This window comes from Sminthopsis crassicaudata, chromosome 6 (genome assembly GCF_048593235.1).
Source record: "Sminthopsis crassicaudata isolate SCR6 chromosome 6, ASM4859323v1, whole genome shotgun sequence".
NCBI lineage: Eukaryota > Metazoa > Chordata > Mammalia > Dasyuromorphia > Dasyuridae > Sminthopsis > Sminthopsis crassicaudata.
This window is the reverse complement of record NC_133622.1, coordinates 17237377-17252191: the sequence shown is the minus strand read 5'-3', so window position 1 is coordinate 17252191 and position 14815 is coordinate 17237377. Positions and strand designations below refer to the sequence as shown.

The window sequence follows — 14815 nt, the reverse complement described above, 5'->3', positions numbered from 1 at the left end:
ACGGAAGGTTTTGCAAGGATCAATGATGAAAAATTACCCATGCATATGTTTTGTAAATAAAAAGATATAATAATAAAAAAAAATTTAAAAATATTATTTTGCCTAGCCCCACAGGACAGAACTGGGAAAGTATTACAGATTTCAGTTCAGATTAAGGAAGTTTCCTAACAATTAGAGCTGTGTAAATATGGAATACACTGACTTTTGAGGTAGCGAGCACTCTGTTGAGCAGAATCTGAATGACCATTTGTGAGGGATTTTGTAGAGTGGTTTCACATTTCAGGAAGGGATCGGACTAGAAGATTTCTAAGGTCTACAGGAAGGATTCAACATAATTCTGTATTAAAAGCTTTTCCATCTTCCATCAGATGGACCATAGAAATAATCCTAATAATTGGGTTCAAAGAAATACTCCACAATGAATAATTTGATGTAGCATTTGATCTGATTTCTAGCTTTTCTCTAAGAAAGTATCTGTGCATTGTAAGCTCAGAAATGAAAGTTAAATAATTGAACTCTTCAGTTCTCCTGACCTGTCAAGTGGCAATTACTGATTAGTTCCCTCTGCTTTTTTTTTTTTTTTCTTCTCTTCCTCACATATAACATTTGCAACAGAAAAACCTAGAGAAACTCTCAAAATATTCAATAGCAGTGGAATAGGTAACTTTGGGGCATATTTGGCATTTGGACAAAAGCAGAGAATCTCAGAACCAGAAAATATCCCCCAGACCCTGCTAGTCCAACCCACATCTACATAAGGATCTAGAATCCAGTGCCATTTTACAAATGGTCATTTAATTTTTGCTGCAAAATCTCTAAGTGTATTGGAACTTCCTACCTCTCAAAGGCATTTTTCCTTTTTACTGCTTGGTAGCTCTAAATATCACCAGAAATTCTGTGGAGCCTTTCTACAACTTCCACCGCTGTCCCTGGTCCTGTTCTCTGAGGTCCATCAGGACGGTCCCATGCGCTTTTCCATGCAACATCCAACAGATCATTGGAGACAGTATCATGGTCCCTCCCTTATTTGTCTCTTTTCCAAGCTGACCATCCTCAGTTCTTTCAGCCACTTCTCGTGTAGACAGGCCAAAGTTCTTTCATCATTTTTTTACTTTCCTTTGGATACTTTCAAAATTATCAGCGTGTTAATAGCAATGTGGTGACCAGAACTGAAAAAAAAAAAAAAAAAAACCAATAACTAACATTTGTGTAGCACCTACTATGTGCCACTGTGCTAAACACTTTACAAATATCATCCCGTTTGGGTCTCACAACTACCCTGGGAAGCAGGTGCTATCGTCAACCCCATTTCACAAATGAGGAAACTCCAGCAAACAGAGGCAAGTTCAGGGTCACACAACTACCAAGTATCTGAGGCAGGATCTGAATTGAGGTCACCGTGATTCCAGATCTGGAGCTCCATGCTCTTTGGGACCACCTAGCTGCCAACACTCTATATGAAGTCTAAGACAGGATTGTACAATTGCACCTTCCTCTTTCTGGTTTCTATTAATAAAAACCAAGACCCCATTAGCTTTCTTGTGTATACCATGCTTTGACTTATTTTGAGTTTCCAGTTCACTAAAAACCCAGATCTTATTCAGATGAATTACTGCTTAGCCATGATCCCCCAGGTGTACTTGGGAGGTGATTTTTTAAACTTGTAGTGAAGACATTATATTTACCTGCATTAAATACAATCCAACCTGCTGTCCTAGCATTTTGAGACTTAAAAAAAAACCATTCAGTTCTGTAATCCAGCATAGTAGCCATGCTTCCCAGCATCGAGCCGTTTTCAAATTTGAGTTCCTCCCATCCCACACTGAGCCTCAGCCTGTCCCTATTCTTTTTGTGCGCTGATGCAGTCCAGAGCTCCAAGGTGTCTGCTCTGTTTCAGCTTTAGACTTAGAATGTGATTTCTGGGAAAGTATTAATTTTTAACAAAGCTCCATTGCAGTAAAAATAATTAGGGGGCCTGCAGATTTTGTGGTAATGGGATTTTAACTGTCCCTGTAAAATGTCAGTTCACGCTGTGGCTTTCTGCAGGTAAACGACACGATAGCAGTTTTGTGATTGTTGGCTTCCAAAAAACCCAGACGTTTGCTATATAACTTTTTTCCTTAAATCTCAATGCTTTAATTTTTCTATAATCCAGCCTCACTTTATTCCAGAATCACAAACTTAACTCTAATCATGCAGGAGAGAAGGGAGGACCTCTGAAGTCTCTCTCAGCCCTATGATTCTATGTATTATAAAAAGCATAAATTCACAGAGCTAAGAGGGACTTCAGAAAAAAAAAAAAAGATTCTATTCTCTCTATTCTCAACTTAAGAGTTGAGGTCTTTTAATATCTAACCCATTTTCCTGTCAGATATAAATCTCAAATCTTCTTGATGGGCCCATAAACATGGGATCCTTTGACCATCTTTTAAAGAGCTTTTAATGATATACTTGGAGGCATTATTTGGTTATCCCATCAATTTTTTCTTCACAAGCCCTACTTACTAGAGTTTTTGTGTTCCCTTTCCCATCTCCTCCCCAGACTATTTCTGGTTTCTCCATATTCCTCCTAAAATGTAGACACAATAATAAGGTTTCTTTGTGCTGTGCTGCGTTATAAGAAATATGTCTGGTTATATGAAAATCCGACTTTTCGTAAGATGGATCAGGTTCCGGAAGGCTTTTGTGTTAATGTTGTTCTTATGGAGGAGCAGCAGCGTACTCTGTAACTAATGGTTCCTTTTAGTGGACTTGTGCTCTGAATGAGTAGTGGAGTGGCTCAGATCTTGTTCTTCCCTGTACTGGTTTATTCATAGAATCACAGAATGGCAGAGCTGGAAGAGCTCTCAATGGCCGTCAGTCTGGCCCTTCCATCCGTATCCAGAGAAAACAATCCCTTCTACAACCCACACAGCAATTGGTCATTCAGCATTTGCTTGAAGATGTTCAGTTAAGGGGACTCATCATTTTCTAATCACATTTGTTGTGTTACCCTAGGCATGTCACTTAATTTTTCTTTTTCTTTCCTTCCTTCCTTCCTTCCTTCCTTCCTTCCTTCCTTCCTTCCTTCCTTCCTTCCTTCCTTCCTTCCTTCCTTCCTTCCTTCCTTCCTTCTTTCCTTCCTTCCTTCCTTTCTTTCTTTCTCTCTCTCTCTCTCTCTCTCTCTCTCTCTCTCTCTCTCTCTCTCTCTCTCTCTCTCTCTCTCTCTCTCTCTCTCTCTCTCTCTCTCTCTCTCCCCCTTCCTTCCTTCCTTCCTTCCTTCCTTAGGCAATTGGGGTTAAGTGACTTGCCTAGGGTCACATAGTTAAGAAGTGTTAAATGTCTAAGGCTGGATTTGAACTCAGGTCCTCCTGATTTTCAGGCTGGTACTCTATCCGCTGTGCCATCTAGCTGCCCCCATTTAATTTTTCATTGCTTCAGAAAACTCCCTGTGATTTCAGAGGTTCCCATATTCTTATGCTGATGAGCCTTCCCCATTTTGACGTAGTCTAAATAATAAAACAAACAAGAATATTTTCAGTACTTTTTAAATATTCTTAGTCAGCTTGGCATTTTGGTATAATCTTCATCTGGGCATCTTGGGCTAAGCCAAGTGACCTCATGCACAGCGCACCTATCAAAACAAAGTCCTTCTAGAGGAATCAGATTTGGGGGAGGAATTGGGAAGAAGAGAGCATGGTCTAGTGGGAGGAATACTGCAAAGGGCAACCAGGGGATCTGGGTTCTAACCCAGACTCGACTACTTACAAGCCAGGGGACCTAACAGTTCGAATCCCCGGTTTCCTCATCTATAAAATAAAAATGTTAGCATAGAGTAGCTAAATGGTCCCTCCAAGCGGTAAAATTCCATGGATGATAAAGTTGACTGATTACTTCTCAGTCCCATTAGAAGTAAACAGTGGAAGGGATGCATGATATTATCTGTCATAACTCTGAATTTCCAGATGATGTGGCTGTTGAAGCTCCAGGCACAAGGTCTGGAAATCACCATGAATTTGGATTTGTTGGACAGAGTAGGTCTGTGGAGTGCTTTAAAATTATTTTTGACTCTCACATCTAATTTTTTTTCCTATATAATCTTTTATTGCAGGACTCCCTTTCCCAGTCACTGTCTTTTTAATCCCAGGGCACAGGAGACGCATGTCAACACTCATTTATGTTACCTTTTTTTCCTTTTTCTTTTTTTCCAGTTTGGAAATCTTTGTTGAGCCCATATTCCTAGAGTCAGGTTGCAAAGCAGTAAAAGCCTGTTCCCATTTGATAAATGTTCCTTCTGCACATTAGATAACTCAACAGCTATAGCTAACTGAAGCTTTCCTAGGGGTCCAATTTAGCCATCTGGCTGTCTTCTGCACCATACAAGCCCATGGATGCCAAACTAAGGTTCAACTGACTTGAACCTGATGGGTGAAAGTGGTCCAGTCTCTCCGGAAATCCCTTGTGATGTTCCCTACCCTTTGGCCAAATTCCCTTCAGCAGATCGGGCTGAGAGCACCCATTCCCACCATGGTGTCTGAACGGGAATGGCGAGACCGTGGGTGCCCCGTCAGCACCGATCACCACGCAGCCCTCTCCTCCCCAGCCGGCTGACCTGTTAACAAAGCAGGTGGATTTTCCAGAAGTTGATTGCAAAAATTTGGCTCATTTAACAATATTAAATATGTCTATGATGTTGCACAGAGCCCTGGTGACTTCCCAGTTAGGACAGACCAGAGATTCTTTTCTTTCTATAATGGAAAACGTTCTGCTTTGATGAGCCAGACTTTGGATGCCTGGGGTCTCATCAGGAGGAGCTGCAGCACTAACATTTGCATCTGGCGCATCAGACAGAGGATCCATCTTCCACTTCCCTAAATGGAGTCCTGCTAAATAGGCCGCTTTGACTATTTTAGTAGAAACATTCTGTATGCCCGGTAGGGTTTATCAGACTAAGCCCAAAGAGTATTTTAAGAAAACAAATACAGTTAGCAGGAAACTGAAATTTGGAGTCAGAAGATATGAATTTGAATCCAGACCCTACTAGCTGTAGGATCTTTTGGGCCCTCAGCTTTCTCATCTTTAAGATAGGAGGGTTGGATTAGGTAAATGCCAAGTTATCTCCTAGCTGCAGATCTAACCAGGAGTGTGATTTCAGGAGTGAATATTTCCCACAGGAAAATGACTAGCCATATCTAAGTGTTGGTTGGGGAAAACCGAGGTCTTGCAGATCCTCCTTGAAACCTCTGCCTGGGTACATCACCGTGTCCTTCAGAGACAGATTACACATTCTCTCTCCTCTGCAAAGTCATGACAGGCCTGGCTTAAGGGATTTACGGGTTAGAGGATGAGGGTCTTAAATTCATGGGAGATCTCTGAACAGCCAGCCAGTTACCCTCAGTCAAGTTAGAATTGTGCAAATCTTGGGTTTTCCATCTCAATTCAATTCATTATCAAGTTTGGTAGAGTTTGGGGTTTTTTTTCCCCGACCATCTTTAAAAATGTTTCCTCTAAATATTTAGTTTGACGAGTAACGTGTGTTTTTATGTAATCACTAAGTTGAACATTTTTTGCTATTTTCAGATGTGGTCAATATGCTCAGCTTTCCCTATGCATCCAGTGGAGAAAACACAGGAATTGTGAAAAAGTTCCAGAGGTTTCAGAACAGAGAGCTTGAGGCAACCAGACGCCAGCGTATTGATTACCCCATGTAAGTCAAGAAACTATAAACCAGAGGCCACTGGTGTTCGCTGATTCTCCCTGGGGGTCACACGCAGACTAAAGCAGTCTTTCTAAAGACATGCATTTTTTAATACACTCTTTAAAAGGTCAATATCTCTGTAACCTAAATTATTCTACAAGGCCTAAAACCAGATCCAGAGACCCACAAGGCCCAGTTTTCATAAATTATTGTCAATTCTCTGCTATCCTTTGGTTTAGTTGAATTGAGGGGAAAGGATTTTTATTTAATTTTCAGTTGATTTTATCAGTGTTTTGTGTTTTTAAATAGCAGTCATTTTCAGATCTGGACACCTCCATCTCTATTCCCATCCAAGTATTTATTTCCATTATAACAGGGGAAAAAAATCTGTTCAGTTGTTGTGTCCAACTCTTTGTGACCTCATTTGAAGTTTTCTTGGCAAAGATATCCGAGTGTTTTACCCTTTTCTTCTTCAGCTCATTTTAAATACGAGGAAACTTTGTCAAATGGGGTTAAATGACTTGCCCAGAGTCACACAGCTGGGAGGTGCCTGAATTTACAAAGATGAGTGCTTTTAACTTCAGACCTAGCATTCTGTTCACTGGGCCACCAAGATGCCCAAAGAAAAAATAGTTAAATAAAAGCACCCATTTAATGATTGCATCTGACCAGTCTTTATAATTCATCGCAAGTAGTCTCCTAGCTTTTTTGTCAAGAGAAATGATCTATTCTCTGGGACCAAGATTGGTCATTAGAATTACTCAAAGTCCAGATTTATTTTGGTGTTATTTTCATCTGCATTATTGCTTTTTTTTTTTTTTTTTTTTTTTTTTTTTGGTTTTATATATCTGACAAGATTACTAACAATAGGAAAACAGGCCTGAGGCCAAGGGCTGATACCAGGCAAAGATTTCAAATATAGCTATCTCGTCAGCACTTTTTCTGCCCTCCACTCTGCCCTTCCTAGGTCAGAGACTTGGAAAGTTGGACAACTTTTGATTTTCTTCATTGATTCCAGTAAAAACTGCATTTTCTTTTAGCTTGATTGAGGGATGCCTCCTTGGACTGGATGGATTTAGCAGAGTGATTTAATCCTTCCCATGCTGCTGGGATATAGATAGATCTTAAGTCAGTTTAGTGAGTGTATGTTATGGCTAAGCTTCCTTGTATTAACTTATCTTCATGAGCTTTCTCAGCTGGGTGGTCAGGAGGGAGCTGGGTGCTTCCATCTGTTTGAATATCTTACCACTAATTTTTGAGACCACACTGTCAAGTCCTAAACATCCTGAAGCATTGCAATACAGGCGTGCTTCGGGATGATTCCAGACCAACCCAATAAAGTGAATATCACAAGAAAGCAAGTCACGTGAAGTTTTGTTTCCCAGTGCATGTGTAAGTGTTTACACTATTCTGTTAAAATAATGCTAGCTTGCCATCATCCGAGAATTAGCAAGCTGTAGTCTTTTGCTGGTCTTGCCTCAGTGTTAAATGCTGACCGATGGAAGGGTTGTTGAAGGTTGGGGTGACTATGGCAGTTTCTTAAAATAGCACATCACTGAACTTTGCCACATCAATAGACTCTTCTTTTCACTTTGAGGCCATTGAAAAATTATTAATGGGCCTAATTTCAATCCCATTAAATAGGGAGAGTCACAGTAAGGAAGAGAGACAGCTGACCAGTTGATGGACCAGTGAGAACATACAAAACATTCATCCATTACCTTCACCATCTTCCATGTTGTATTTTGCGGTACCTCAAAACAGTTACAATCATAACATCAAAGATCAACAGTCACAGATCACCAGAATAAACATAATAATGAACAAGTTTGAAATATTGTGAGGATTACCAAAATGTGACCTGATGTGAGCACGTGATGTTGGAAAAATGAGACTAATAGGCTTATTTGCTACAGGGTTACCATAGAACTTCAATTTGCAAAAAATACAATATCTACAAAGTGTAATAAAGCAAAGCACAATAAAATGAGGTATGCTATATACCCTCGAACAAGCCGAGACTCCCTGAACCCTACCTTTAATTGGGAATTATATTGTGATGAATTTAAAGAACTTAGCCACTGAACTATTCCTCACCCATATTTTTTCAATCCAGATACATGATAACTAAAAGTATTTATATATATGTGTGTGTGTGTGTGTATATATATGTATATATATATATATGTATGTATGTATATGTTTGTATGTGTATATATATGTTTGTATGTTTATAAAGAAATACATATCTATTTACATACATATATATGAAATACACATACAGTCTTTATAGTACTTCACCTTTCTGATTAAATACGTTAGATGTTTTTCTTTCAAACTTTTTAAATCACAAACTATAAAATATTACTTTTCCAAACAAGATGGCCAGTCAAAGACAAAAATAATCATTCAAATTCAACAAGCAACTAATGCTTGCTAGGCTCTGGAAAAGCAATGAAAAGACATCAATAACCTTCATGGAACTCATATTCAAACTTACATTTGGAATATTTGTTCCATATTGGTAAGCAGCAAAGAAATGTGAAACTAAATAACCAAAAATTACTGGGAATACATGAAAACATTGTATTTAACAGTATAGCACCATCAATTATCATATGATGAACACATTGTTACATTACTGCAATCATTATTACCATCTAGTATTTTTTTTAAAGACATTTATGGGAAAGAAATGAATTTTTTAAAAACCCTAATAGTGATGCCATATTATTGATTAGAATCACTTTTTACTAAATTATCTCTTACTAGAACCTACATTTTTAATTTCCTCTTTAGTTTTATAACCTTAATCAAGGACAAAAATGGCAGCTATGCAAGATTCTCAGAAAGACACACAATAGAATTTTTTTTTTAAATGTCAGCTAATATGCTGGATTTGTACAATGAAGCCTTCCTTCTTTGTGATATATTTCAATATGGCTTTCTCATCTTGAGAAATCCTACTTTGCTGCTCATCTCTCAAGACATACTTGAAGGCAAAATCATCCCTTTATTAGGAAGAAAATAATTTATTTGATAACGGTTAGCTATAATAATCTGTTTTGAGGTGAGATAAAGAAATCAATTTTCTTTTTTCCCCTTTTGCTCTTACAGGTTTACCGTTTCAGTATGGCTTTATTTACTCCATTATTGTAAAGCACATCTCTGTGGGATTCTGTACTTTGTTGATTCAAATGAGATGTATGGCACACCATCCCTATTTCTAACTCGAGAGGGTAAGTATAAGACAATGACCTCCTAGCGCCATTGGAAGAGAAGGCTTTCTCAAACACGCCAACCTATTGGCTAATCCTAGGCCAAAGAAGTTAATATTCATAGATGGTGATATTGCCCAAAGTGGAATATTAGCTCAAATTACTCAAGAGCTGCTCTGATTTTCCTGTTCAATAGGAAATGAGGTCATCCTGTTGAGGCGCTTTTTGAAAAATATCGGAAAGTCCCTTTTTTATACTTAGCTTTTTGTCATTTTAAACTCAGTTTCTTTTTTCTTTATTAGGTCACCTGCACATTCAAATGCATCTTGTCAAAGGGGAAGACCTAGCTGTGAAAACCAACTTTATCCTTCCGTTGCAGAAGTGGTTTCGACTGGATATCTCTTTTAATGGGGGACAGGTAGGATGACGGTAGATTGACCATATTTCATTCTCAATATCTGTTCCAATAAGAAGGAGGACTCTGTTTTAGGAAGCAGAAAAATCTTCAGAAATGGGTTTGTTGGAGAAGATCGTGAGCTGTGTGCTTTCTAAATCAGACTGCCACAGACATTCAGACCAATATGCTTAAAAGCCTCCCTTTTAAATCATATGAATGGGGAAGTAACCGCACCAATAATATACATTGAATATTATCGAGACCTAGTCCCTTCCCCTTGAGGATCCAGCCTTACAGTTCAGCAGCCACAGTTATATTTCACATAGGACCAGAAAAAACACCTAAATTCAACCACTGGATTGGATTGACTAATATATCATTGTCCAGTTAAGTGGCTGCTTTGACAACACGTAGACACAGCCACAAAGTATAATGAAAAGACCACTGAGGCATTTAGTGCCCTGAATCATTACAAATAGTGCGCTGTCCTCATGGCCCATATTTTTGTGTTATGGCAAACCCGTGACTTTGGAGCTCGCTCCATCTTGTCACTGTATACAATATGTTTCATTTTCCTGGCTACTTTAGTCTTTTGCTAACCTTCCTTACTGGTTCATGATTTTCTTGAAACAAAACTAGGAAGAGACTTGTTTTTTTTCTTAGAGAATATATAAAATAATATTAATTAATTAAATAGTATTAAAGCTTGGTTTCTTTCTGTAAGACTTCTTCGGGATTTTATTTCATTAAAAATCAGATGCCTCTAATTAGCCCAGTGGCGCCATTTGTTTTTGTGTATCTGCGTAAGACTATATTTTTTGTTGATGTTGTTTTTTAACTACTATCACTCTTGTCTCCTAAGAGAAAGGTCAGGGCTGTTGCTTTTGCTATTTAAATAATTCAAAATCGATCTTATTGAGCTCCTTTTTTTTTCTTTTGCTGAGGCAGTTGGGGTTAAGTGACTTGCCCAGGCTCACACAGCTAGGAAGTATTAAGTGTCTGAGGTCAGATTTGAATTCCTGACTTCAAGGCTGATTGAGCTCCTATTATTTGTAAAGCAACATGTTTGTTGTCCCTTATGCTGTAGGAACTTGCGAGATCGTAGGTGAGAATCTGGGTATCTGCAGTCAGAAGGACACTTAGATGGCCCAGTGGATACAGTGCTGGACCTAAGTTCAAATCCGGCCTCAGACACTTTCTAGGTGTTCGACTTAGACAAGTCACTTCTCCCTATTAGCTTCAGTTCTTTGTCTGGAAAATGAGCTGGAAAAGGAAATGGCAAATCACTCCTTTATCTTTTCCAAGAAAACCCCAAATGGGGTCACAAAGAGTTGGACATGATTGAAACAACTGAACCACAACAAAAATTAAAAATCAAAGGTGACCAAAACTAGCTTCCGATGATCAAAACAGGGATGTCACAAAGGCCACCAACTGAGTGGTACAGACAGTAATTACCATAGGAGATTAGAGAAGGGAGAGATCAGTTTGACTGGAGCATGTCAGAGAAGGCTTTATGGAAGGGTTGACATTTCTCTTGAGTTTTGCTAGAAGGAGAGAAGAGGGAATGGATGAATGTGATTTGCATAGATGGAGAAAGTCATTCAGGATAGATGAAAAGCTGTGAATATAAATGGGAGCAGGGAAGAGTGCCATATTCAAGAGATACTGAGTAAATCAATTTGACTTGAAGGGAGGATTCATATGAGAAGTGGCAGGAAATGAAATCTAAGTTAGGGTCAAAATCTAAGGAAACTCAAATTCCTGATTGGGCAATTCAGGTTTTATTTAATAGGCAGAGGGGAATCATTGATAGTCTTTGAGCAGGGGAGTGACGTGATGAAAATGGTATTATAGGATGATTAATATGACTGCATTACACAGGGTCAATTGGAGCAGAGAAGATTGGAATCAGGATGAGTTAAGACATGTAATTGGAGGTGCTTTATGTTGAACTTCCAAATGAATACAGGTCTAAGAAATGGAGACAGAAAGAAAATAAGGGTCGATTTTTTAAAGGTGAAAAAAAGACAGATCAAAGAGCTCTTTTTTATGTGAGCATAATTGTAAAGTTTTTTTTTTTTTGTTTGTTTTGTTTTGTTTTGTTTTTGTTTTTGTTTTTGTTTTTTCCCCAGTTGCATGGAAAGGGTATCCTTAGGCTTTTTGTATTCAATTAATTTGACAAATCTTTTGACCAGTAAATTTAGTGAAGCAATTTGTGGATTTAGTTGACTAATAGATTCTTTTATAATTATTGATCCGACCAATTAATTACTGGATGGATAAATTGACCAGATTTATGAGTGGTTTTCTGTTGTGTAGACACTGAACCATTTAACGCTTATCATCTGTATCACATTTCAGTATCATCAATAAGCACTTAGTCATGTGCTTTCATCATTCAGTTAGCTACTGTGGGGAATACAATCAAATGAAAAGAGAAACTCCCATTCCTTTGGAAGACTTGTTACTCCATCTCCTAGGACTCTGTGATCCCATTTGGAGTTTTCTTGGCAAAGATACTGGAGTGACATGCCATTTCCTTTCCAGCTTGTTTTATAGATAAGGACGCTGAGGCAAACTAGATTAAGTGCCTTATCTAGTCAGGAAGCTAGTAAGTATCTGAGACCAGATTTGAACTCAAGAAGATGAACCTTTCTGACTCCAGACCAGTGTTCCCTGCACTGCCCCACCTAGATGGATGGGAAGCTTAATGAGAACAGATGAGCCCTCATGAAGCAGCCAGAGAATATGACAGCATAAATCAAGAGTTGGATGAAATAAACTTAAAAAGAACTTTGAGAATTCAAAAATTCAGAGGAGTGATAAAGGATAATGGCATATGAAGAGTCTACAGGAAGAAAAAAAATTTTTTCTGAGGACTCTGGCAGCAGACTAAATTTTAACAAGCTTTCTTTGAGATCTAAAGTTCCAATTTCCTTCAGGAACCTGAGGCTTCACACAGGAAATAAAAAGCCCTTCCATTTGTGAGAGACATCACCCACACACAGATTTTTCTATACACACATGTATATACATCCTTATCGGGCAGCTAGGTGGCAGAGTGGATAGAGCACCAGCCTTGAATTCAGGAGGACCCAAGTTCAAGTCTGGTCTCAGACACTTTCTAGCTTTGTGACCCTGGGCAAGTCACTTAACCCCAGCCTCAGAAAAATAAATAAATAAATAAATATATACATCCTTATATCTGGGTGTGTGTATATGTGTGTTAATATGTATATTTATATTCCATATTTAGTGTTCATATATGGGAATGTATGGCAGTCATACACAAATGTGTTTACATTTTGTGTGTGTATATATACACACATACATACATACATACATACACACAAATGTGTTTTTATTTGGATGGGTATGTATATGTGTATGTATTTATATCTGAGTATGTGTGTACCTATCACATTACATCATTTGGGGAGGTTATATTTTTGGATTGTGTGTGATAAATATTCATAGTGAGATAATAGTGTTAACAAGTATTCAGAAAACAGAATTAAGTGATGAATCCCAAACATATTAGTATTAATTTTATATATATCGTATTTAGCATAATATGACTAATTCTATTTAATTCAATTACTACTAATACTTATCTCTTTTTCTCTCTTTAGATCACAGTAACAGCCAGTGATGGAAAGGATTTGAAAAGTTATCACAATCAGTCAATTATGTAAGTGCAACATTTTCTTTTACCCAAAGTGATGCCGTGTAAGGTTCAAGTAGTATCTACACTATATTTTGTTTATCACAGAAATGGAGCAGTTTTGCCTTCCTCCTCATTTAGTTTCTCTAGTTCATGACCTTTTTCTCCCTGACCAGTAACAAAACTTTATCCATCCATCCTTCCTTCCTTTCCTTCTTCTTTCCTTTTCTCTCTCCTTCCTTCCTTCCTTTCTTCCTTCCTTCCTTCCTTCCTTCTTCCTACCTCCTTCCTTCCTCCTTCTTCCTTCCTTCTTCCTTCCTTCCTTTCTTCCTTCCTTCCTTCCTTCCTTCCTTCCTTCCTTCCTTCCTTCCCTCCCTTTCTCTTTCTTCCTTCCTTCTTCCTTCCTTCTTCCTTCCTTCCTTCCTTCCTTCCTTCCTTCCTTCCCTTTCTCTTTCTTCCTTCCTTTTCTCCTTCCTTTCTTCATTCCTTCCCTTTCTTTCTTTCTTCCTTCTTTTTCTCCTTCCTTTCCTTCTTCCTTCCTTCCTTCCTTCCTTCCTTCCTTCCTTCCTTCCTTCCTTCCTTCCTTCCTTCCTTCCTTCCTTCCTTCCTTCCTTCCTTCCTTCCTTCCTTCCTCTTCTCCCCTTCCTCTTCCCTCTCTCTCTTCTTCCTCTCTCTCATCTTCCCTCCTTTCCTCCCCCTTCTCTCTCTCTTCTCTTTCCTTCTTTCTTTTTTGAAGTCCCCAGAATTTCCTCTCCCTTCTTTCAAGCCACAGAGCCATATTCCTTTTCTGCATGTCCATGTAAATTAGGCTTCTCTTTTATAGTACTTTAAAATTATTTGTTTTCTTTGAAAAACATTGTGTAAAATACATCATCTTCCTAATATTTTTTATTGAAAACAGTTGATATGCCAGGCACTGTATAAATGGGAGGCATTCTTCATATTTATGTTTCTAATCTGAATTAGAAATTTATACAGCTATAAATATTGGTATAGTTTGTCATCCTTATGTAATCTTTTCCCCAAAGAGTTATAGAAAAAGAATCTGGCCTCTTGCCTTGTTTTTGTGTAGAATCCTGGGACTTGGAGCCAAGAGTCTCAAATGCTGAAATCATGGGGGTAACCTTCTGGCATAATTCACAACTGGGAAGGCACTAGTTAAATATCCTGATTACTTTGAGACTTAAGAGGTTTGTGGGGAATGTGGAGAGGGTCTAATGAAGAGAAAAAACAACCACGAATGCATCCTTGGAAAGGATTTTCAGAACTCATTAGGAGTGCTGACATTTCACTGCTCCTTGGCCTTTGCTAGCCGCATTCACACCCGCCACTGCTACCTTTGCTTGTTCTGAGCATCTCTGCCGCCTTTCCCGGAACATTTCTTTGAGAATCCAAGGAAGTATATATAATCTGCAACAGATGTTTGAACAACTTAGAATGCAAGACAAACCCTTATTCCCTTGAAAACCAAGCAAAAAAGAGACACGGAAGGAGATGAGCTGAGTGTATCAAATTTATATGTTTATTAACCACATTTCCTGGTCCCCATTAGGCCCACACGGATTTCTTTCAGGTTCTGGCACCCAGAACAGTGCTATTTTCATAGCTGGATTAAAGGATTAGTGTTATATAGAAAGCCTAAGGAACTGGTATTATTCAGCATGGGAGGAGAAGGCTGAGGCATCTCCTTACTAACTACATGGAAGTAGATGAAGGATGTTAACTTACCAGTTAGTCTTGCTCAAGAATGGAGCAGAAAAAAAAATAGAATTAAATTGCAATAAGTGTCATTTAGACTAGACCCAGAGAAAAACTCAGTGACCCCAAGAGCTCTGAATTTTAATATTTTGATATTA

The 14815-nt window shown here is 38.4% G+C and overlaps 1 protein-coding gene across 1 annotated transcript in view; it reads left to right on the top strand.

Annotated features, from left to right (window-relative positions):
- Positions 1–14815, top strand: part of SEL1L3 (SEL1L family member 3) — a 110014-nt gene that overhangs the window by 25008 nt on the left and 70191 nt on the right. The window contains exons 3-6 of the mRNA XM_074275633.1: positions 5560–5686; positions 8795–8916; positions 9198–9313; positions 12928–12986. Of these exons, the coding sequence (XP_074131734.1) occupies positions 5560–5686; positions 8795–8916; positions 9198–9313; positions 12928–12986 (424 nt within the window). The remainder of the gene's footprint in view (positions 1–5559; positions 5687–8794; positions 8917–9197; positions 9314–12927; positions 12987–14815) is intronic.